Below are 25,566 nucleotides of genomic sequence, written 5' to 3' on the forward strand. Positions count from 1 at the left end.
CTTGCCGAATTTCGACGAACGCGAGACTCCGTGCGCGTGCGTGGCGCTACAGTGACTGACAGAAGGACGCTTACGATTAGAATTAATCGTATCAAGCTACTGTGGCGTAGAACATGTATTAAATTTCTAAAAATAGAGATTTTTTAGAATTTGGAAGGTTAAAATTTTGGCAGGGCATAAAATATCACATAGTCAGGAAAAAGCTCATTAAAATATTGTTTTTAACAGTCATCTTGGCGGTAATTGTGCAACAAAAAACAACATAAAAGACACTGAAATCAGACATATAAATTTGGTCACAGAGAACAGATATCCATGATCGAACAAATATATTAATAAAACTTGTGTAAACATTTGAACGAAATACATTAAAACACAAGCACCGCCACTCCAGCTTATCCTAACTACCCGTCAAACCCATTCCGGAGCCGGTTTGGATTTCTGAATAAATTCCAGCTCAAAGAAATCAACCGATTCCGTCTCTATCGGTTTGGACGACGTCCAACTAATCGTTCAACAGACGTCCATGGTTCGACCCGCGTTGAACGATTTTGAATATTTTTTTGAGTGTGGCCATATTGACATAGACTAACAGACATAACACTATGAGGGAATTCCCTAAAAAAAAATCGTCCGACAATGTTCCCAGAACACTAGCTCCACCTTTTATTCACGGTCCCAAACACTCATTTACTGGTGGGTAACCCCTCAGGTTTGGGAAAAAATTTCATTAGTGGTATATCCCCCATATGCATGTTCATATGTCAGTGGCGCCATAATTTCAAATGTGGTCACAATCCCAACTACAAATATATTTAAAATGACCGTTATAGCGGGCGAAGCTTTGTTTTTGAGTGTTATGTCTGTTAGTCTGTGATATTAATTTAATATCATAAAACAATTGCTTTGAAGCCGTTGCAAGCTAAATCGGATCTCGTCCGTCCCGATCAAAACACTTGACCTCCTAGAATATAGGCGCTCATACATTGTGCACGATTTTTTGGAGATAGAAATACTTGAACGGACTCCAATCAGCAACGCTTCGCGAAGGGTGGTCGGACTTCCTTGGAAACATGAAACCCACTTCCAGCGAATCGCATATCAATGACAAGAACCAAAACAATAACAACCAACAACCGAAAACAAACAGAAGCAAAATTAAGCGAAAACAAATGCCCCGAAGAAAAATAACTTAATTTATTTTCTTTCGTTCGCAACGTCTCTCTTTGAAGCGTTTTCTTGGTCAAAAAGTCATAAACCAAAGAACAATGACGAAAGTCGAAAAGAGAAGGATGCGAGGTCCCGGACTATAACTCTGATGTCCGGGCTGATTTAGTGCAGATCTTTTATGACGTTTCGAGAGAGAGCGTATTTATTTATTGTATGGGCAAGGCAGCGTATACGGATGGCACACGCATAGTCCGCGTGACTCGACCTGTACTGTACCCTGCGGATCTCGGGGTCGTGCGTTTCGAAACATTTTCGAAGGATGCAGCTAATTCAGCCTAAATTGAGTATAATTAATATGCAATTAAACAGACACATATAAACACAGACGGAGAAAAGGAGGCGGCTGTGCGCCGAATGACATCTGTCAGATAGTTGTGAGTTTTGTTTACGGGTTAGAATTATGATAGAACTCTCAGTTACATCGAGGAGATTTTTTTTATTGTCCGATCAAATTCATAGCATTCGTAACTGCAATAAAAAAACGAGTTACAAACAGTTGAAGCGACGACGATTTAATCGGAAGCACCGGCCATTTGCATGCAGCCCTCAATTTCATTGTTATATGCATCGCTGTACAAACTGAGCACTATTCACTGGAAAAAGATTAAAAGCACATCATTGCCCATCATAAATGCAAGTTGTGCATTCAAATATGAATGAATATGCACAAATGTGTAACCCCGTCCGATCAGTAATAACCAGCAGTAGTGAACAGAACAGTGAGGGGCGGCTGTTGGCTGATGTCTGCGGTATGCAGATGTCGGTCGGGCGGCTGGATGATGCACTTAAAGCGCATCGCAGTTCAATTGCATTTTTTCGCTGTTCCTATACATGATCAAAATGAAAGGAAGGAAACGGGAGGCGGATTGGACTTGGACGCATCATCATCATCATCATCATCGACGCCACTGCAGTTCTCCAGACCAGACTGTGGCGTCACCGAATTCCGCGCACTTAAGTTCCGTTATCGCCGTCGATGGCCGCGCGAATTTATACTGCGAATGTATTGTTTATGGGTTTTATTTTTTATTGTAACAAGCATGAACAGAAAAAAAGAACTGTTTTGACAGTTTTTGATTTGATCCAAGCAAGCCGCGACACGAATTTAATTGAGGTGTAAACTATTGGTGTTTTTTGCTTGGAATGAAACTGAGTCGGATACTCGTCGTGATTTTCTATCTGCAACGATATATTTTCCCTAAAGAGCGCAAAGTTTCAGACAACTGTCTTTTTGCATAGAACCTCCCCGGAGGGAAGATGGTGCTAGTTACTGATGAGATGAATTCGAAACGCAAAATTCACCTTGATCTAATTAAGTTAGGAATTGTATCCTTCATGCACCAATTTAGTTTAATCCAAATTTCTCCCTTTAGGGTTTTTCTTTGCATAGTGCCAGGAATTTGGAGCTTCAGGCTGGTATTTCTGGTATCTATAATATGAGTAGTGTCAACTTTTCAAGTCTAGCCAAGGTATGACAATTGCTCGGTCGTTGATACAGAGAAAGCCGCACACGCTCAACAAACTCTAACCAAAGGTTAAAACAGCCATTACCCAGAGAAATGAGTAATGCAATTAACATTTTCGTGGTATACCTGCTAGCTGAATGTTGAGTAACATCGAATCCAAATATGGGAAGAATGAGAATGATATTTTTCTGAAAGGTGTAAGCCCATTTTTGGATTGGGATAACTTTTTGCAAGCTAGGGTAGATATTATTCGTTTTGAGAAGTTTTTACCCATTTTGAGTACTCAATACTCAAAATTGAATAATATCTACACAAACTTCTAAAAGGTACATTCTACAACTCCCTCACTCTTCCCTTAGCTATTAGCTGCTCAAATTACACAAAACAGGAAGCCTTTGAGAGTAACGTTCGGCAATGCTTTCAAGCTAACTTCGACTGCGGAACTCCAGTAGATGGATTAGAAGATCTTAGTAGGTTTCAATCAGATATTACGCAAATTTCTAAGAAGTTTTAAAAGTTTTTTACACAATTTCATCTTAGTTTTAACTGCTCTACTTTTGAATACAGAGACGAGAATCTCCCGATTTTTACAAAACGGAATAGGAATAGTGGTTTTTCGATTTGGTTTCTATCGATCTTTCGTTCAGAAGCTTGTTGCAATAGAAATATCTTCTCTTTGTTTATTTTTCACTGTGCACTCGCTGTACTTGTCGGCAAAATGAGTGACGCTCCCCAGTCAAAAAGGGCAAGTTGCTGGCTAACGGGGGGCTATTTGCCAACTCGGATGCGCTAATTGCCCTTCAATTTGCCAGCAAATTGCTGGCAATTAGGGGGGCTATTTCAAATGCAACATTTGGGCGATTTGCCGCCGTCATTTTTTAGCCGCTCTACCCGCCCTTAAATCGCCCCCAAATCGCCCAGGGAATGCGAAATTTGACAGGTAATAAGTTAAATCCAGACTAACAAGATGATTTTATAGTCTCAATGCGTGAGCAATGGAATTGGAGAGTATGTGAGTAATAGATAAAGATATAACAGAAAAAAAACTCTGCGAGTCAAGTCTCAGCTTCTACTCGCTCCAATTTAAAATTTCCATGCAAAAATCCAAATAGTTTTTCTAGGCCCGGGGAGAACTGTGCGCCAGCCACCGACGCCGCCGCTACAAACATGTGCCAAATTTGCAACGCGACAATTTTGTTGCGTAACACAAAACGAAAAAAAAACAGCCTACTGCGTTTAACCCCACTTTCGGCGTACAGGAATGCTGAACCTAACAGTATGCGAAGTGTGCAAAGCATGTGATCGGACACCGGAATAGATAATGGCATCTGCTAGCTCTATTGTAATTTCATGGGAATTTCGCTCTCGGACCTAGCAGTGACCGAGCCCCGAAGCATTACGTACAAAGATCTCGATCGGTTGTTGGTCTGTAGCTGTGTGATTCCCATTCATTATATATGTCACATAACTGCGACTGTCGGGGTGGCGAAGCTCCGTAGAATTGAATATTAATTGTAGAAAAGTGTTAGATATTTTTTTAATCAAACTACAGACTGGAATTTCCTGAAAAATATTATTCCACATCGTTATCCTTCGTAATAGTAATTGTGCCAGTTTTTTCGGGCTAAAATGATCGCAATTCAGGAGAAATCAACAAAACAAAAGTTTGTTTACAAATTCTATCAGATAAAACCGAAAACAATCTTCGGTAGAATGTAGAATCGTTTTACCAAAGCAACCGGTTGGGATTGAAACTGAACCGGTTCAAATAATTTGAACTGATAATGTAATGCAAATGCATTTAAATCATTCTCCTCGTGCAGTTTCCATGTGTAAAATTCAAAAAAAAGAGCTTTGAATCGCAGCCCCCCAACTGCAAGATTGTCAACCCAAAACTCGCACATGTCAACACATTATGCGATTTTGATGCACGTATCAAAAAAGTGCCCTCCAAAGAAAAAAAACTGGCCATCGCAATTTGACTCGCCTTTTCTTCGCCAACAGAAACCTAATCTCGTGCACAAAAGATACACATATCTAACAAAATGTATATTTAGGGTAAGGTGGGGCAAATCCGACCGTTGGGTAAACCCGACCCCCCTCTGTTACCGAAAATCAGAAGCACTACGCGAACTAATATCAATGTTGTCGTGTAGAGCATCGAAAATAATCATAATGGTGGTATGACAGCATTTCATCAGTCTACATTGAGATGCTCAAACGGCAAAAGGTGTGTTTTTAGAACTTTTGATTTGACTTTTGTGCATCATTGACTACAGGATATTTCTGATTGTTAAAATGATTGCATAATAAATGTAAGTGGATTTAAATTCTTTGATTAAAGTCCTACAAAGTGCACAGAAGAATTTAGTTCAACCTTTTTCATATTTTTTTTAATTGCATCGTAATGAAAGATGACGCGGTGGGGCAAATCCGACCACTAAATAGTGGGGTAAATCCGACCGCTTTTTTACTAAGAAAATTTTTATTTTTCAGATTGGAATATATTTTTATTGTTATTATTTATTATTTTTATGTAAAATGGTTCATAATTACAAACAAAAGACACAAAAACATAATGATTGTAGTATTCGTCGAGCGATTGCTCCGATGCATATGGGAATATCATTACGTGCTAATGCTCGTGATTTCCGCATTCCAAGATTGAAATTGAACTCCATTTTCTTCATGTTCCAATTTAATAACACAACATTCATTGATTTATCATTGAAAAACCATAAATTTTGGATAATAGCTGCACTAAATCAACCAAAAACATAGGGGGTCGGGTTTACCCCACCATTTTTGAAAACAGCAAAAATGAGCATTTTTGTAAAAAGCTTGTATCACAAGATATTCCCAAGATCCAAAGAAAATGCTATATATAGAAAGTTGCCCAGGAGTCTAACCTTTAATTTGATATATAAAATGACTTGATCCGATGTAAAATGAGCGTTTTACAGCCAAAACCATTTACTAGGTCGGATTTGCCCCACCTTACCCTATGCAAGAACAACCGAAAGCAGAAACATGTGTTCGATAATTCGAAACGTTCGACTGGCAGTGGCGCTGAGAAGCCACTTGTCAAGTGGAGTTTGATCTCTGCTTTCGTTCGCTTTTCTTTGTCACTCACGCATTATAGAATGTAAACAGCTAATCGCAGTAAGCTACTGCGCTCTCTAACCTCAAAAGTTGAAACAAAGAAGAAAAAAAAACATTTTTCTTATCTTCCTCTGTGGAATGTCGCATTAAAAAAATTCAAAACATTACGAAACACATTTTCCCGCGCGTACACGCGCGCTTGTTGACATTCTTGTGCGGCGCGGTTACCCGCAGAGGGAATTTCCTACCGCGACTCAATATGCCACATAAGATAATCCAGTACGAGATCTCAAGAAGTCAAGAGAAAGTTCTGCGCGGGTTGATGAAAAACAGATATCAGACGTTTGGTATACGGCACCAATTGAGAGTCGATTATCGTCGGTACTGCGGTAATTAGCGGTGGTTGGTCGTGACAGTGATGTGGGAATTAAAAAACATCAGGACTTCGACAAGTTGTAAACAATACCGTTGTGGTGGTGGTGAGACGTTTAGGTTCACCTCTTTAGTTGACAGTGTACTGAACAAACGCCGATAGTTTATGAGTTTGTTTATTTTATTGGACTGGTAATTGTTTACGTGAAGTTGTATCGAAGGAACGTTTGACTGGTTGCACTTGTTGAAAGCGTATACATAGTTGTTTATGCTGAAAATGATCGGCTTGTTGAAATTTGTGGTGACTGGTTATGAGGGGTCTGCTACATTTTGAAGTTTTTCTTTAATTTTTGTGTTTCACCTGATGCAGCCCCAAGAAATGCACAATAACAAAACCATGATTTTTACAGTAATAAACCAGTAATTTCACAATTATTTAAAATAAATCAACCACCTTGATCGTTATCATTTTTTTCTGTATTAACACTGAGAACTGACATACAAGTAAAGTTTTCAACTTGTGTAAGAAATTAAACTGTCGCTTTGCAAGACAACAGCAAGTAGCTACTTGCTACTGGTCGGCGCTTCGATCGGCCAGCAATCGCTATACGGGACTTGTATGCAAACTTGGATACTATGGTGACTCATGCATGCGAACCTGTATGCGATGGTGATTTTCAACGTATTTTCATTTAAATGTTTACACAGGTTTTTCGGCAAAGTTTGTTTTAGCTTATATGTCTGTTCTCTGTGGTATTAACTGTCAAAAATGCGTTCAAGTGCTACAACCGGTTCCGGAAAAAAAACCGATTCAGACTTTTGACAACCCCCAGTTGGAACAGTTGGTTTCAAAATCGTCCAATGAATGACATTTCTTTGGACCAACGTTGGAACCATGGAACGTATGGAACGATTTTGAAACATTTTTTTGCCTTCTCAGTGGGACTGCACGGCGAGATCCGGTCAAACCATTCGCAATTTGTTTTGGAATCCTGAATGGATTCTGTTTGGATTCCTAGAAAGATCAGCCAGAAAATGAGCCTGAAATTAATTGGAATCAGTTCCAGCATTCCAGCTCATTTTTCGGCTGAACTTTACTGGGTTCCAGTACAAATTGTAAAAAGCGGCTTTCTCCACTACTTGGTTTCTTGTTTGCCCGGTAGACCCTTTTTGACAGGGCGGCCAAGATACCTCTACCGGTAATTTCAAAACAAACAAATTGTAACTACCCTCTAAGAACGGTTGGTTTCAAAATCGTCCAATGAAGGACGTTCGTTGGACCAATTTGGACAACGTCCAAATAACCGTTCAACGAACGTCCATCATTGGACCCGTGTTGAACGATTTTGAAACAATTTTTTGGACGTCTCAGTGGGTAACCTTGTTCCAACCCTTTGCTAAGCCGCTGCTACTGACTGAGAGGTGAAGCGGGTTCTTTAACTTCTTCGGCCAGACCTTACGCGGGAATGAAATATAACTCATCCGCACACTCGAGTCGTTTCGCAGTATCTAATCGTCACTTGCGGGCTAGTGTCTTCCAGCAAAAAAAAACATTTTCCAGCAGAGCTAACTTGGTACCACGACGTCGCACTTCGAGGTTAGGAATCTTCTACTGATTTTTCTCGTTTTCTCACTGTCGCCACCAAAACAAATCTCGCCTTCTCCCACCGCCTCCGCCGTTCCTTTATGGATCACGAATTGAGCACTACTTTTTCGCAGCAAACGGATAATTGAAACCTAACTAAATCCTAACATTTATACACAAATATGTCACAAAATTTTCTACATCCTACCGAAACGTTCACAAGAGCAAAAATAAATAGAACAATGTGAACGATCATTTAAGACAGTAGTGAGCATAAACAAATACACTCTACGAGGAGAGTAACCAAAACTGGTAGACTTCCACCCATGTCAAATTGTTATCCTGACGGGTTACAAAATGCAACAACCGATTGAGTCGGATAAGGTGGTTCATTGCGTTCCCAGTCAGCGTGGAAAGCAGAAAGTTAGCAAAAGTTGAGCAAAGCGAAATTGATGCTGGCAGAGTTTCTGCCAACGTTGGAAGCTCAACTAACCCCGCTCGGACGTGCCTGGCAGAACTCCCCCCAGATAGCCGGCAGCGAAATAAAGTCTGGCAGAATTTCTGGGGGTCTGGCTGGCAGAGCGCTGACCAGCCGGCCGGCTCAAATGCAACAACCGTTTCTGGCAGAATTTTTCGCCTTACGGTTATTAACGGTTTTTTCTGCCGGATTTCTGCCAGGCACGCACCGGCAGGACCGGTTTTGTACCGCTTCAGGTTTTGCTTGTATTTTTTCTTATTTTTTTTTAAATTTTATGTAAATTTATAATAAAAACATGTTTGGAGACATGAAATCCATATTACTTACCATGTTTGAAGCCAAAATCTTTGTTTCTTCCCATTTTTTTAATCTGCCAAAACTATCCTTCTTGTAAAAATGTAAATATGGCGAAAATGAAGCAACGATAAACAAAACAGAACTGGTGAGGCGAATCTGCCTGCCATAACTGGGAGGAGCATAGCTGAATTCTGGCAGCGCCATTTTGATAATTTTGACAGCTGCCGGAATCCTGACGGATTTTTGCTGGCTGCCCGTTTTTCTTCCAAGCGGGACCCGACAGGATACGCGCAGAAATCTGACAGGGCTGCCAAACCATGACTTACAGAAATCTACCCAGTTAAACTCATTCCGGAACCGGTTCGGATTTCTGAATGGAGTCATTATGGATTCCAAATCAAATGCAACAACCGATTCTGACTCAGAATCGGTTGTTGCATTTGATTTGGAATCCATACTGACTCTATTCAGGATTCCGAATCAAATTCCGAATGGTTTGACCGGGTAGCAGAGCGGTCTCTGCCAGAAAATTTGCTTACTGGGTTTGAGCTGGAATCCATACTGAAACGCTTCAGAATTCCGAACCGGTTCAGGGTTTAACTGGGAAACATTTTGTTTTGGCTTTTGCACTGCTACAGTATACAAGTAATTCGTTTTTATTGGATCTTTCTGTACGCAGCCTACTTCGATTCACTTATGTGTAGGTAACTTTCTGACGAAAGAAGCGGTCACAAATAAAAATAATCATCCCCAGTCTGGGTTTAATTCTGCCGCTTGGTATAAACAAACGCTATATGATCCGGCTATCTTCTGTGCGAATGCAAAACGCAAGCTGCGGTCCGGCTGTTGAGCAGTAAAAATTAATTCACGGAGGATAGTGGTCTTAAATGCAACTTCTGTAAATTGATATTAACATTTTGTTGTGTATTATTGGTCAGTATGTTAAGGACGTATAAGCTAGCTGTCAAAATCAATTTTGATGGCAATTTTCTCAGACAAACCGTTGCCGACTTCAGTTGTTGATCGTAAACAAAGAGTTTTCACTTTCATTGACGGCTGTGGACCATGTTCGGTCGATAACGGTTTGTCCAGAATTTCCCTTCAAAGTGAATTTTGGCAGTTAGCTTATACGTACGTATTAATGGTTTATTGCGTGTTTATCTTTTTCTCGTAGTTTGTCTACACTTCTTACACCACATCCCTCTACGGATCGGTCGCCACATACATCACAAGACTACTCAAGAAAACGATCAATTAATTTACGATCGTTCGAAACTAAATGCTTGATAAAGCTTCTCTATATATATATGTCTCGTCTGTCTGAGCTCAACAAGCTTCAATCGACGACGGCCTGCTTTCAAAGGGCAGTTCTTTCCTTATTATCCGATCCAAGATCCGATCTTTACCTCCCGCCGAAACAATTAGTCAAACATCGACATCCCACCACCGGATCTGGCTAATTAAGCACGTGTCCGCCAAACTCAACTACCCGAAACGGTTACCGCACCCCCGTCAAACCCAAAATCAACCGCAATAGTTGTTTAAATCTATTTTGAATTTAACAAATCTAGCTTCCTCCTCCTCCGCGGCTTTGTTTTTTTTTTTAAATTTTCATCATAATCCCGAAACGGGTTTAACTTAGGCCTACTAACTATAGACGCGCGGAGATTCAATTAGGTAACGGCTTGATTCGGTTCGGAACCAAACACATGCGGTTAATTGAACTTAATTTGTTCCACAACTAATCTGGCCCCCTTTCGGATGTGGAATGACATTTACCGAAAAATAAATCGTTTCTTTCTCTTGTTGTTTTTTTTTCTCCAGAACAGAAGAAGGGGGCAAATACAAACGAAAACAGCATTCCCACCTTCGAGGTTGCGGGACGTGATTGATGGGATTGACGCGGCCGGGTCCGCGTATCGTAGGTTTATTGTTATGACAACCTGCCAAGATTGACGTGCGTTCCTTTGTTTGTTTGGTTTGGCTTGCTGTCACTGTGTGAACCTTTTTTTTTGACTATCATCGGTGATATTGTCAATACTGATGGATATTTGAGATCTCGCCCACTCCGGATGTAATGAACCTACTTCCTAATTAACAGTGTACAATTTGTATGGGATTACACTGTTTAAGGTTAGGTTTGTATTGCAGGGGAAGGGTTTCCGACTGCGCTTCAGGAACTGAGCGGGATCGTGACCTACCAAATTGGTAATATTTTTACCTCTTTTCGATGAAAAGATTTAGACTTTGTTGTGTATTTTTGAGGCGCGAATTTGTTTTTCTACTAAAGGGTGCTACGATCAAAAATTGGTCAAACAAGAATGTGTGTAAATCGGTCTAACTTCTTATTAAAACGTCAAACTCGTTTCTTTTGTAAGTTCAGTTTATACAGAAAAAGTAAAAATATTCACTCAAGCTTCTGTTTTAGCGAATGCTAATTGCCGGGCCTTTCATTTGACTCCTTACATCAAGTTTTGCACAGCCTCCTTGGTCACTTTCCTCGCCGTAGAACGCCAGTTTGCCTGGAACTGCAACTGGCTGACAACTATTTTTTGCGTTTTCTTGAGGTTCTCCTTGACACTTGTTCAATATTTTTTCATTGGACGGAGATCTAGCGTGTTGGGAGGGTTCATGTCCTTGGGTAAACGTAATCTGACAAATCTGGCCAAAACCGAATGGAGCAGTTGTGTTGCTTAAGGAAAGGTAAACAAACGTTTTTCTAGGACTTCCGCACATAAATTTGCTGGTTGATGGTCCCTGTTGCGATGTAAATGTCGCTCTTAAAGCCACAGAAACAGATGGCCTGCCACACGAGATATTTCGTCTAGGGCGAAGAACCGCTTTAACCTGTTGCGAGAAGAGGAAATCGGACGGACATAACCAATTTCATTACTCGGAGGAGAGCGACGGGTTGCCAGGAGAATCGAGCTGCCAGCTCCTTCAGCCGACATGAGGAGAGTCGAGAACAGGAAAAGAATAGCTCCGGATACTACACCCTCAACACATATTGCCCTAAAAACCCATTCAGTGCTACCAAGTTCGAACGGCTTATTTCCTGGCTGCGACAGGAATTTATAGCTGAAACCCGGGCGTTGTGATGGCTGGTAGCCCTCAAAGACCTTTACAACAAAACTTTAGTGAGGATCCAAACAGCAAAGAACGAACTATACAGAGACTAGTTGCTGATCGAGATTGATCAAGACATCCAGGACGAATAGTCAGAAGAATCCAACATTTACCAGTAAAGTGAAGTGTAAGAAGCTTAAAATATTGCAGCCTCCGCCCAGACCAGACAGTTGAGAAGAGCTTGTTTACCTTCTCAATAAGAAGTCCGGCTCTGTTACAGGAAATGTGGCTCAAAAAAGAAGAACCGCACACGACAGAATCAATTAGGAAGAACCATGATTATAGTGGAGGCATACTCGTCGACCAGCACCTCGACTACGAGGAGCTGATCTTCGACGACCTTCTACCAATCGAAGTTGTCAGAATAAAAATAACTAAACTCCCTCAGCATAGGACATTCGCTAGGAGATAAACTGCTAGCTGAAAACTTAGAAGACACTAATCGGTGAAGACTTCAATGGATATTGCCGTTCTTGCCGGATTCGCTATCTTCAAACTGCCCAAAGGGGGAAACACGGCCAACGTGGTACTCGAAGCTTCTAAATTCATCCTACTAAATGATGGATCGGTTACCTAACCGTGGCCATAGTCGGTTTAATCACCAAAACCATAGAGGAAGTAGTCTATCACAAGTTTGGAAGTAATCTTCATGGTCAAAGGAATGACAACCTGCATCAGTACTACAGTGGAGTCACCAAGGAATTCTGGGGAACGAAAGAGCTGATGAAGCGGTTCGAGAAACGCTAGGACCACAGATAAGGTTCAAACCCCCAACTCTTACAGACTAGGACTGCAAAATTCTGGTACCAAGGGCTAGACCTCAATGCAGAAGAAAAGATTATTAGAACAGGACACACAAATCCCTTTAAAACTATCGATCCTCTTAATTTCCCAGAACACTAGCTCCACATTTTATACACGGTCTCAACTGTGACCACTTCCCAATTCGCCAATGCAAAGATTGCTAGAGATTCGGCCATGGAGCCATGTTTTACACAGCCCAAGGTGTGCGGATTGCACCACAGACACTACATGTACGAGCCTCCAAGCTCCAACACGAAGCAAATGACTTCAAGTGCCCGGTGAGGTAAACAATGAGGGGAACGAATGCCACTCATCCAGGCTGAAACTTATTTTCTGAAGTTGCAAAACCTGTTCAATCTCCAGGGGCCGATAGGAGTTGAAGAAGAGGAAGGTGCATTCCCTAGGGTTGGGACCTTGGGAATGAACCTTCGAGGGTAGATAGCTGAGCCGCAGATACGGGTAGACAACCTGTGAAAGATTAGAACCATCCATATCCTAGTAACCTTAGTAACCTACAGCAAAAGGTCACACCAATCCAGATCCCACCTGTTGTATGGTGGAATCTGAATTGGACAGGGATCACCTACTAGTGGAGATAGGCCGAAACATTCAAGCGATCATTGCATGACACCCGCATTCCGAAGAAGAATCCACGAGAACCAACACACAGCACCACAGTGGCGTGTAGAAGGCTGAAAATTCTGCAGCACTACGTCCAAATCATTCGCCTAAGCGAAATATGCGTAGAGTTAACTTACGTCCTCGGTTCGATAAGCGTGTTATTGCTGCAGAAAATTTGGCTGACGAAAAGAGGCACACTTCAGACTGAAATCCATGGCAACGAAGCAATTCAGTTTGAGGACTTCTTGCCTATTGAAGCGGTAAAGGTCAAACTAACGAAAGGCTTTGCTAAACTCATACTGATCTTGGTATACGTCCTGCCGGTGTAAAACCTTTTCGGAGAAACCAGAAGAGAAATTCTGAAGGTCTTTGAAACGCTCGAGAACACGTAAGGAGAAATTCTCATCGGAGGCGACTTCAACAGCTATTACCAAAGTTGGGACCCCGGGTCGCCAAAACACTTCGAATATCTTGGAATCCTTGAAATTCGTTCTTCTCAATGATGATACGCCAACGTGTATATCCACGATCAACAAGAACAGTACGGCAAACGGCCTCACACTAGCATCAAAAACATCCTGTGAAGTGGCTCTACAATAACTCGACGGCAATCATCTGTTAATTGTACAAGAAATCGGGAGATTCCGCTGGCACCAGGAACGGTGAAATAGGTAAACAAGATCAAGCGGTACCGATTCAAGTACCTGCCTCTTCTGGTTGCGTTCAGATCCCAAAAAATATCGACAGTTCGTGGTCTTCAGAATGTTTCAAGATATTCCATCTAACTCACGCTGATGAATGGCGTTGGTTCACAACCCGTTTGAACGTGATAGCCGAAGCTACGAAGTGTGGAAAAGGATCAAATTGCAAGTATGTTCCAAGTTCCGACCTTGCAAGATCAACGTACCAAACCTCCCTCAGTAGATAGTAAAAGCTGAGGATATGGCGGGGTAGATGCGCCTACTTTGGAAGATTTTTGGAGTGGGAGTATCTGATCCGAGCTGTGGTATACGTTCATAAGATATTGCAATGTCTCCGGTACTTCCCATTTCGGGGATTTTTTGATCTACGGCTAGCAGGTTTTGTTGTAGCCGGATTGGGAACTGCTGTTTTCTTTGATGGCGCAGAGGTTTGGCGTTGATGCGGCAGATTTTGTACCGTGGGACCTTACAGGGAGGAAGTGTGTGATAGATGGGTACAGTCAGGTTACGAAGTTGGTAGAACTTATCCGAGAAGGACCCGGGTTCCCCGCGCCGGCAACCGTCGGAAGCTCATGGGATGACTCCGGAACCTCTCGAATCGGAGGCGACACGAGGAAGAGGGCTTGTTTAATGTACGGTATGTAGATTTTATGGTTATTACTAACCCAGTGTGAATCCGGACAAATGGCTTCTGTCGACGAGCTTGTGGAACAAGTTGCCTTGCGGGGCATTCACATCGCTGCTCTTATAGTGAAACTGTACTGGATGTCAGGAGCAACCGACGATAGGGCTTGGGTAGCGAGGATAACGGTTGATATTGCTGTGGTCTAGGCGATTGAGGGTCGATTCAATAGTGCGGGGTGCCACCTGGCGCGTATTGACTGGAAGAATTTAGGGGTACTCGGTTGTCTGCTGTTGCATTTGGCTAGAAGTACTTGCCTGGGCACAACCCGGCCCCTCACGCCAACTGCCGCCGGGAGTGCATCGGGAGGACCAGGAACGTCTCCGGTCGGAGTCGACGCGGGAGGGTTGTTTGTATTGTAATGCTGATGAGCTGGAGCGGGACCAGGTCATGGTGGAGTCAGAGTCATGTCGGCGGAAGCTTTGCTCTTGGGGCATCTGGATCTGCCCGCGCCACTTTTCCGGTTGTCTTTTTCTGTTCGACAATTGGATTTTCGAGACTTTTAGCCAAACGAGAATCACGTCTTGAGTACGAGCGCATCGGATTTTCTGCTCGTTGGCGCCTAATTCTACGAGTTCCGGATTTGTCTTCATAATTTACAACTCTTTGGTCTACGAGTCCATAACTTCCACAATGAGTATTTCAATCTTCTTGCTGTTGATCTTCCAGGTTATGAACCTACTATTTACCTTGTTTTTCCTATTTCTGACCACCTGCCATGATAGGCTATAACCGTCAGCGACCTCGTCGCTCTTCAGTCCTGCATCAGTACACCTATCAAGGGTCTGCTGATGTTTCTCGGATCCACCTGGTCTTGCATTTACGGGGTAAAATCTTATTCTCGTTGGCATGAAAACTAGCGTATTTTCCACGTCTGCTGGCGTTACTTGCCTCTTCCGGAACACCGTTGGTTCCTATTTGCGGCGCCACTTGAGTGTTGTTCTACACGATGCTATGAAGATCCACGAAGCCATACGGACACATACAGTAACTAGGGTCATCGTCTAAATCTTAGTTGATGCTGTAGTGCACGAAGACTTGAATTTTTGAACTCTGCCTTCGCCTAAGAAAGTTCCGTTAAAGGATATATCCTGCAAAATGTTAAGCAGTTCTATTAATATATGCGGATCCACACAGAGGTTCAGGGGATCTTATAGTTCTCCATGGCCTCTTGTTTAGAACAAGTTGGAAAATACAAACTACAAACCTTAGTTGGGGCATTGTAACCTCAAGATCTGAGCTTCCGAACAGTTTGGAGAATTGTACGATTGTTAGTCCATGCAACTATACGTTGTACATGTTCTTATGGCACAGTACAATGAATTTCCACGAAGTTCTACAGCCATACATAGTATCTAGTCTTAGTTGAGACAGTGAAGCCTGAAGAACAGAATTTCAGAACAATTTGGAAATGGTTAATTTCTTTGCACTAACGTCACTTCTCTCTTCCTTTCAGTGCGCCGTCGGTTGTCGCCTGTGGGAGCTAGCGCTGGAATCATCCTGCCAGAATGTTTGCGTAAGTATCCGTAACAAGAAACTGCAACCCATAACCATAACCACTCCTGATCTCAAACCCACAGAACAAAACCGACCAGGAGCTACTGGAACCCAAGGAACTGTATTGCGTGATGGGCTGCAACGATGCTCTCAATCGGTACTTCAAATGGCTCAAGGCCGAAATCGGAACACCCTCGGCTCCGGCCCTGGTCGCCGACAGCCTGACGGCAACTTCCCTATCCCTAGAATGGGAGGTTCCGGAGCGGCTGGTTCAACTGTCACAGCACAAGAGCCACGGCCCACGTAGCTATCTGGTTCAGTGGCGCTACGAGGAAGTGGCCGGAGACTGGAAGTTCTGTCGGAACCAAAGCATGGGTGATAATTCTACGATACGGGTGGATAATCTGCAACCGTACACGAAGTATCGGGTTAGTTTGTGAACTTATATTGAGGAATGTCTCAGTTAATGATTTTGTCTGTTTTTAGTTCCGCGTAGCTCTTCTGCTGTCACCACACCACGACGAGGTGCTCATCTCGGAGCAGAGCGTTATCATTCTAACCCTGGCCAAGGGCCCACCGATATCCGAACCGAAAATTGTACGCGCCGTTGCGGTAGATCATTCACGAATATCCATCTCATGGGAGCCCGGTCCGTTCCCGAACGGTCCCGTCCTGTCATACGTGCTCCAGATCAAAGATCTCGACCCCATAGGCTACAGTGCCCTCAAGGTTCCCACCCCGTTAATTGCCACACTAGTTTGCTCTTTTCTGCAAGATTTTTCTCTTTTCTTTGCTCTGCTTCTGCAATGCCCACCGTGTAAAATAAAGCACATTCCTAAGCTATCGCACCCGCTCATGCATGCCCTTCCATCTATGTGTCACATCTGCTAACCCGCGAACGTTTGCTCTGACTCAATCGATTAACCTCCAACCTCTACCCTTTCAGGACATCCCGGAGTCAAACTTCTCCCGGTACTACATCTTCGAGAAGCTAACCGGCGAACGGAACTACTCCGTATCGGTAACCATGCGTAATCCGGAGGGGGAAGGTCCACCCTCGGTAACGTACGTGCAAACTCCTGCTCAACCGCTCGATCTGGAAGAGGACATCCAGCCGACGTTGATTCTCGGTGCTGAACACTCTGTTCTGTCGCAGGGATCGGATCTCCTTTCGGATCCACCGACGAATTTTTATCGTAGTCCTAGTCATCGGATTCGAGGAACTGCTATCCATATTCGAAAAAGTTTGATCTTCGTTTCGGATGAGGCCGGGTTCGTGTACAAAGCTCCTCTTCGGTCCGGGGCGGAAAAGGGTCGGATTGCAATTTTGACGCCGGAGGCAGGTCATAACTTTAGACCGACGTTGCTTTCCGTGGATTGGCTGAACGATCACCTGTACATTTTGGGGCAGGCTAAGATCACCGGTTTATGGCAGATCTCCCGGTGCGATTTCAGCGGGGAACGAATGACGGTGGCGATTGCTGGGCTTCAGCGGCAGCCGGAACATTTTGAGGTGGATCCCTTCAACGGATACTTGTTTTGGGTGATCAGCAGTCGAACGCCGGATGCGGGACTATTTCGGCTTGACTTAGGGGATATTTCCAACGGGGTGAAGCATGAAATCAAGCCGCTTCAGCTGAACAACCACCATAACTTGGGGGCATTCTCCATTGATCACACCAGCTTTCGGGTGTTGGTTCCCGATCAGGACGCTAACACCGTTCTAGCCATTTCGTTGGACGGTAAAACGACTGAAAATATTCGCAGCAATACGCAGCGACCCCGTTTCGAGAAGGTTAACTCCATAGCCCTGGCGAATGGGTTGTTCTACTGGACGAACGGAAAGGAGGTCCTCGCTGAGGACTACCACAAAAAGCAGGATAGCTACTACCACAACGCGTTCCCGATCGCGTCAAACAATACGTACTTCAGTATATGCGTGAACCTGTCATCAGCCCAACCGGTTCCGATCCCCGTTAATCCACCGAGAAACGTTCAGGCACTGCTGACCAACAACAAGATCAAGATTTTCTGGAACGAGCCGCACCTGTTGGGAATTAAGGGCAAAGGTGCTTGGCAGGAGTGGATGTACGAGTTGGCGCTGAGTGAGGAAAGTAGCGGGAAGGTGATAGCTTTTCCGGAGATTAGCGGAACTTTATTCACTTCCATAGATGGGGAGTTGCTGGCACCGGGTCGGGAATACGTGATAAAGGCTGCTGCGTATACGAATGCGGGGCGTGGTCCGTGGAGTACGGAGTTCCATGCGCGTACGTTGAAGGATACTCACGAACGGCATCTGCTTTGGTCCGGCAGTGAAGGTATCATGCGAAGTGATGTGATTGGGGATAGCGTTGAGACGTTGATAACGAAGGCTGATCTGGAGGACGGAGTGGTGACGGATATTACCTGGTTCGAGAGTGTTCTGTATGTGGTTAGCAATTCGACGCTGATGTTCTACAATCAGACCGGGGAAGGGCAGATCAGTAAGCTGCGGGAGCTGGAGTCGGTGGAGTGTGTGACGGTTGATTGGATCGGACGGAGACTGTACTTTTATAACCCCTCGCAGCAGATGATCGTGAGGAGTAGCTTGCACGGGGAGCAGCACGAACCGATACACAATGTGAAGAATGTTCGGGAGATAAAGTTTGATGGTCTGCGGGGGTATATCTACTATACTTCGGAGTTTGCGATGGAGGCGTTTCGGTTGAATGGGAAGGATAAACATAGTTACTATCTGGAGAATGATCGGTTTACGGGGAAGGGAGTGATCGGTTTGACGCTGGATATGAACAGCGAAAAGGTTTACTGGATCGTGCGGAGTATTAGCAATTCGGAGCTGTTCAGTGCGCACATGGCCGGAACGGGTTCGGTTAAGGTCACTTCCCTGGTGACTAGGCTATCGGAGCAATCGCCTCGTGGACCTCTGTCGCATTTCAGCGATCGATTGCTATGGCTTCAGCAGGACGAGGTGGTGGTCGGTGATTTACGAGGGGAGAATCTGGCTCACATCAGAAACCAGAAGCTAAATGGGACCCGAGCTTTCACAATAATCGATCCAGCGCATCACGTCTACCCGGAAGACAATCCGAATGTGAATGTCCTCCCGATGCAGGTCAACGATACCACAATCCGTATCCAGGGAACCTGGAAGAAGTTCAGCATCGTTTGGGACCCGGTCACTAACGTCAACTACGGCAAGGTATTCTACAAACTCACCATCAAAGTGAAAGGGAAAAAGGACGAAATCCACGAACTGTCCAAAGCCATCCATCCGTACAATAGCTCTGGAGCGAACCTGCTTCCCCCGCACACCGAAATCAACATCACCATCAACGCCTTCACCTACTGGAGATCGTCCGCCTTCTCCAGCGCTCGACTCTTCAGCCCCTCCGGCAAACCATCACAACCGACGCGCCCTCGAGTGTTCGTTAAACACACCAAAGACCCAATTCAAGACACGCACGCCATCGAAGCTACCTTCCGCTGGTCAGCACCGAAGACCCCGAATGGACCGATCATCGGTTACAAAGTTCACTGCTGGTACGAAGAAGACGGCATTACCAACCACGTCCTGCAGAACGAACTGATCAACCGAACCGAACGCGTCATTCCGAATATGGTTCACAACGTGAGCTACTCGTTCCGGGTGCAGGCACTTACGAAGGCTCGCGAGGGTGACATGACGCCGGTGCTAACCGTCAACACCGCCGAAGATCATCCGATTCCGCAGGCGTTGATCGCTACGGCGGATCACATTATCAAGGTGGACTTTGATTCCGGGGAGACCCAGCAGGTCGTGGGTACGTCAACGCCGGTTAGTTTCATGGTTCGACTGGCCAGGGAGCGGAAGCTGATTTGGGTTGATGAAAACAATGAACTGTTTCAGTTTGATGGCTCGATGAAGACGAAGCTTTACTCGATCGGGGGTCCGGTGCTGTCTTTGACGGTTGATTGGATCCGAAGGATCGTTTACTGGTCCCAGCACGAGGTGATAGGGAGTGCGATCTATTCGTTTGATTTGAACCGGTTCGATGATGAGGGAGTTCATTTGGAGAAGCTCGTGTACAGTGCGCACAACATAACGAACCTGGTGGTGGCGCCGTTCAATCGGAAGCTATTCTGGACGGAGAAGTTACCGGAGGATGTGATCTACGTGCATGATTTTGACGAGAATCGTACCGAGGAGTTTTTCGATGATAGCTTCGAGGAATGTCCGAACCGGACGGCGGGGATTACGGTGTATCCGATCTTGGCCTTACAAACATCGGTCAGCGAGGAGGCGAGGCTGTTTTGGGCCGAAACCGGGTTCAGAAGTGTTGGGTTGAGCAGTAATACCTGTATGAATTTTGGGTTCGAGTATTATCCGAAGATGAAGAGTATTGCGAAAGACAGTGACCACTTCTACTGGTTGGAGGATGGGGATGCAATCGTGAGGACGGATGAAAAGGGGGAGATTATTTCGAAGACGGTTCCTGGAGCGAGACTCCTGTTGCCGCTACAGCTGCAGTACTATCCGGAGAGACGCTGTTTGATTCCGCTGCAGAAGAATCAGAACTACCAGGCGAAGCTGCTGCAGAGAACGGAGAATTCATTGACTCTGCTGTTGCCGAAGTCGGAGGTTTACCCGAACTGTTCGGCGGAACCGAGTGGAATCCGGTACGTAATCTACTACGACGTGCTTGATGAGACGGATGCGAATGCTACCGCAGACTGCGACGCTAGCAGCTGTAGTTACGTGACTTCCTACGACCGGAGTAGAACTATTCGAGGGTTGAAGCCGTTCACGAAGTACCGCTTCCAGGTGCTGCTGACTAACTACTATCAGGAACAGTTCGGAGTGGCTAGCGAACTGGCGGACAGTCCTCGGGTAGGTTCGGTAACCGTGTTTTCGACGGCTGCCGGAGCACCTTCGAAACCTCGCAACATTAGTGTGCTGGCGATTAGCCCAACGGAAGCCGTGGTTCATTGGACTCCGCCGTCGGTGAAAAACAGTGATCGCGTGTGGTACGAGATCCATTGGCAGACGGAGTACATCCACGATGGGTCCAAGAATCGGCAGCAGCAGTTGGTTACTGGTACGTGAGTGTTAAATAGTCTATTCGTTTCGAAATAACCCGTTTCTTTCACAGACTTCGACGAAGATTTGAACAACCTATCAATCAATCTAACAAAACTACAGCCGAACCAAGCTTACGCCATCTGGATCATGGCATATTCCACGGATACCACGTTCAGCGAAAGCGATCACGTCAATATCGTAACCTTTCCGGAACCGGAAGACATTCGACTGGTGTCCAATTCGTCGGACGAATTGGGCGTCAGCTGGAGACCTCACCTGAACATCACAACGTAAGCGATCTATTTCAGTTAACCCCGTTCATCAACTAACCTTTTCTTCCACCCTCACAGCTACAAACTACAGTACTCCGCCGTAGGCAGCAAAACATGGACAACCGTCTTCGAAACTGGCATCAACAGCACCGCTCCCGAAAACGGCATCTTCCAGGTGACTGGACTACAGCCCAAGACGCAGTACCGTTTCATCGTCCTTCTATTCTACCCGAACCGCCGAAATCCGTACGTGTGGCCTCCGGATGCCCGTTTCATCTACGAAACCGAAGCGGATCGACCGAGTGCTCCGGGCCGCCCTCTGGTAACTCAGATCCGCCAGGACGTCTACAAGGTATCCTGGGAACCGTCCAAAGACAACGGAGCTCCCATCATGGAATATGCGCTGGAAGCACTGGTCAGATCACCACGAAGTACAAATCGCGTCGAACGATCCGCCACAGCGTCAAGCGGTGAAGAGCTGGAAGATCCGGACAGTTCGGAGGAAATGAACAACACGATCCCTAACCGTGCCGACGTCGGTTCCACCGATAGTCAAGAGTACGTTACCTTCGACGAACACTGGGACCTGGTGTACAACGGAACGGACGTCTACTGGATCATACCGGAGAAGCAACCGATCCACAAGCACACCTTCCGGGTTCGGGCACGGAACGCCTGCGGCTGGGGACCGTTCAGCGGCGAAAGCGAACCAATCAGTCAACCGCTGCTATCCGGTCAAACGGGAAACTACGTCATCATCGCTGTCATGTCCGGTTCGGCCATCTTTTTCATCTTCCTCGTCCTGATCTTCGTCTGCGGTAAGTGTCTTGAACTCTTTATGCCTACCTTTTGAAATCACCTCTCACCAAAACCGATCATCATACGCAGCCCGATATCAGCGCATCATTTGTGTTATTCCATTGTGTCTTTTTGCAGCGTGCCGTCGAGCAGAGATAGAAAAGAAAATTTTTATTGATGCAACCACTACTCGCATTCCAGATGTGGAGCTAGCGAACCTCCGCGAGCTGCCCCGGCGTGGCAATTTCATTCACAGCAATAACATCCTGTACATTTCGGGGCCGCTCACGGATTCCGAGATAGCACTGCTGCCGCAGATTCGCCGAGAACAGGTAACTACTAACTCCGGGGGCCTTGGGGTTGTTGCGGGGTTCATAGAAACAGTCGAACTGAATTTTTCCTTTTTCCCTTCCGCAGATCACAATGACCAGTTCGCCCTTCCTGGGTAGCGGGGCGTTCGGTGAGGTCTACGAAGGAATCGTCAAGGGAGTTGGAGCTGAAGCTGAGACTAGAGTGGCTATTAAGGTGAGTTAATGAGTCTGATTACGAATAGAATTTCATGACTTCGATTTCTGCAGACCCTCCGGAAAGGAGCTACCGAACAGGAGAAAGCTGAATTCCTCCAGGAGGCTCATCTCATGAGCAACTTCAAGCACAAACACATTCTCAAACTGATCGGCATCTGTCTAGATCTGGACTCACTATACATCATCATGGAGCTGATGCGAGGTGGCGACCTGTTGAGTTATCTACGCTCGAATCGACCATCACCGGGCAATCCTTCGCCGTTAACCCTTCTGGATCTGATTACGATGTGCGTGGATGTCGCCACAGGCTGCCGCTATCTGGAGGAGATGCATTTCGTTCATCGTGATTTGGCCTGTCGAAACTGTCTGGTTTCATCGCCCGATCCAAGGGAGCGGGTCGTCAAAATTGGTGATTTCGGTTTAGCTAGGGACATCTACAATAACGACTACTACCGGAAGGAGGGCGAAGGTTTACTCCCCGTCCGCTGGATGTCCCCGGAAAGTTTGGTGGATGGAGTGTTTACCTCTCAGTCGGATATCTGGGCTTTTGGAGTGTTGCTGTGGGAAATTATGACACTTGGACAGCAGCCGTATCCGGCCAGGAATAACTTGGAAGTACTGCACTACGTGCGGGACGGTGGCCGGCTTACTCGACCGCAGGATTGTCCCGAAGAACTGTAAGTTCTGTCCAGTTACGAAGTAGATATTGTAATAACCGAAACCCCGCTTCTTTCAGTTACCAACTAATGCTAAAATGCTGGAGTTACTCGCCGGAAGATCGACCGACCTTCCGATATTGTCTAGAAGAACTAAAATCTCTACAGGAGCGAACCAGTGATTCGATACAGATCACCTCGCAGTTCCCGTGCAAAGTTCAGAACGGTAAGTAGCCTCCAAACCGATTCGGTTCAATCCATCATCTAACCAATCACTCATTCCGCTTACCCCGCATCACTAAAAAACCGATTCGCTTTGTTCTGCATTCTTCTAGGTGCGGTATTTAACCGATCCTATCTGCTTTCCGACATCAATCACAACCCGTTCATGGCAGGTACATATCAAGCTTCATTTCATTTGCACTTACTTGGCCAACTTCCGGCGTTCGCATCGATTAACCAAGCGTCATTTCTTCTTCAAAACAGACATCAAGTTCGGCAGCAGCGGCAGCGGTGGAGCCTTCATAATTACCCCGGCAACCTCGTCCGGCAGTAGCGGAGCTACCGTGATGACCACGACGATACCCAAGTATCTGGAACTTGTGTACGACGACAGCAACAGTAACAACAGCAAGTGTTCGACCGGCGAGGATGTTCCGCTGACGATTGGCTTAACGAACGGGTTTTCCGGTCCATCCGGACCAACCGATAACGGGTACGAGATCCCGATCAACGAGATCATTCTTCGGCAGCAGGCTACCGCCGGCGGCAGCAACATCAAGGGCCGCACCTTTTCCAGTTCGTCGACGGTCAGCAATGTTAGTACACTGCCGTCAGTAGCGATCGCTTCCGGATCGGGAGCTGGTCACCACCATCAACAGAAGCAACAACAACGGTTAGATGACTGCTCCAGTCTGGAAGCTCTGCTGCCGATGAGTTCGATCCTTACCGTTAAACTGCCGGATGAACTCGAGGCGGACTGCGGGACTTTGTCGCAGCAGTGTGAGGACAGTATTACCAGGGAGCAGCAGCAGCTTGCTGCGGTGGCCGACGAATGTAAGACGATGATGTGAGAGCCGACCGATTTTTTTTCCGATAACAGTCGACACAAATTAGAAACATTCCAAAGAACAGTAGCAATACAGCGGTGTAAGATGCTCAACCCAAGGCAGTTAACGAACGACTTTTTCAGTAGCTAGAGAGAGAGAGTGTTAGTCCTAAGCACAATTGTACATAGTTAGACCAAATTTGCAACAAACCGCAACAACAAACAACAAAAGTTATAGGTTAAGGTATAACCCATGTTCCAAATGTCAGTGTTCTCGTCGCCAAAAACTAATGCTTCCGTATGCGATTCCCAAGAGTTTAGAGCCCGCCTGCTTTGTTTACCCGCCATCAATCAAGATGTGTTGCATCCGCCGGACAATGGGCGTAACCTTAGGGATGCTCGAAATGGAAGCTTTTGTAAAATTTTCCTACTAAGATTAATGGCTAACAGTGTTTTCCTGTAAATATTATGAGTTATAGATTTTTTTATAGAAGTAAATTCAATCGCCGAAGCGAATCAGAACCAACTGTAAATAGTTTGGACCGGTTGAGTGTTTGTATGTATGTGTGTGTGCGTTAGGTTTCCGGGTGCAGTTAGATAAAAGTACAATCAGAAAATTGCTTTCACCCTTATATTAAAGGTGACTTTGACTGAAACTGATGGATGTGTGGAATAGCTGGGGTGTTTTAACTATTAAAAAGTGTCGTGGCAAAAGACACAAAATACTACTTTTAACGAACAATAAGTTATTGTTTTCTTTCAGTTAACTGTAATCAAGCACAGTCAGTTGTATTTTGAACAAGAGTTTAAAAAGACGAACAAACCAAAAAGAAACATGCGATAATCTATAGAAATATATTTTAGTATGATATTAAAAACTTGCAACTATTACGAGGTTATGTATTGTTTATTTATTAGAAACCCCTGTTGACCGCACTGATTGAAGATACACGGTCTACGGAATGTATCTTGCCACGCTATAGGCCTCCTCTCAGCTTCCAGGATGCTTTCTTCGTAGTTGCGTCGATTCCGGCTGCAGGATACTGTCCAGGAGTGGTGCGCTGTAAAGATAAAACATCTGTACGCGAACTTGGTTGGTTTGAAACTAAGAATTGGACACATAACTTGAGTCAAATCCCAGCAGGGGGTTCTAGGAACCCATACGGCGATGCTTGGTTCTTTACAGGTGAACCACGAACCGCTCGATTCCCCCGGAGCTTGGGCCAGGATCTCGTTTGGCGACTC

General features: G+C 45.2%; 1 protein-coding gene across 3 annotated transcripts in view; it reads left to right on the forward strand.

Annotated features, from left to right (window-relative positions):
• LOC131687623 (protein sevenless) overlaps positions 1 to 25,212 on the forward strand; it is a 64,662-nt gene extending 39,450 nt beyond the window's left edge. Inside the window, exons 3-14 of one of the 3 annotated variants that reach the window (XM_058971711.1) lie at positions 15,921 to 15,980; positions 16,045 to 16,389; positions 16,448 to 16,690; positions 16,908 to 21,036; positions 21,091 to 21,310; positions 21,371 to 22,110; positions 22,229 to 22,422; positions 22,508 to 22,615; positions 22,669 to 23,294; positions 23,354 to 23,499; positions 23,609 to 23,668; positions 23,760 to 25,212. In XM_058971711.1, the coding sequence (XP_058827694.1) occupies positions 15,921 to 15,980; positions 16,045 to 16,389; positions 16,448 to 16,690; positions 16,908 to 21,036; positions 21,091 to 21,310; positions 21,371 to 22,110; positions 22,229 to 22,422; positions 22,508 to 22,615; positions 22,669 to 23,294; positions 23,354 to 23,499; positions 23,609 to 23,668; positions 23,760 to 24,346 (7,458 nt within the window). In that variant the 3' untranslated portion in view covers positions 24,347 to 25,212. The remainder of the gene's footprint in view (positions 1 to 15,920; positions 15,981 to 16,044; positions 16,390 to 16,447; positions 16,691 to 16,907; positions 21,037 to 21,090; positions 21,311 to 21,370; positions 22,111 to 22,228; positions 22,423 to 22,507; positions 22,616 to 22,668; positions 23,295 to 23,353; positions 23,500 to 23,608; positions 23,669 to 23,759) is intronic. The other 2 variants (XM_058971721.1, XM_058971716.1) reach the window with 2 other exon arrangements.
• The last annotated feature ends 354 nt before the right edge of the window (positions 25,213 to 25,566 follow it).

Source organism: Topomyia yanbarensis, chromosome 1 (genome assembly GCF_030247195.1).
Source record: "Topomyia yanbarensis strain Yona2022 chromosome 1, ASM3024719v1, whole genome shotgun sequence".
Lineage (NCBI taxonomy): Eukaryota > Metazoa > Arthropoda > Insecta > Diptera > Culicidae > Topomyia > Topomyia yanbarensis.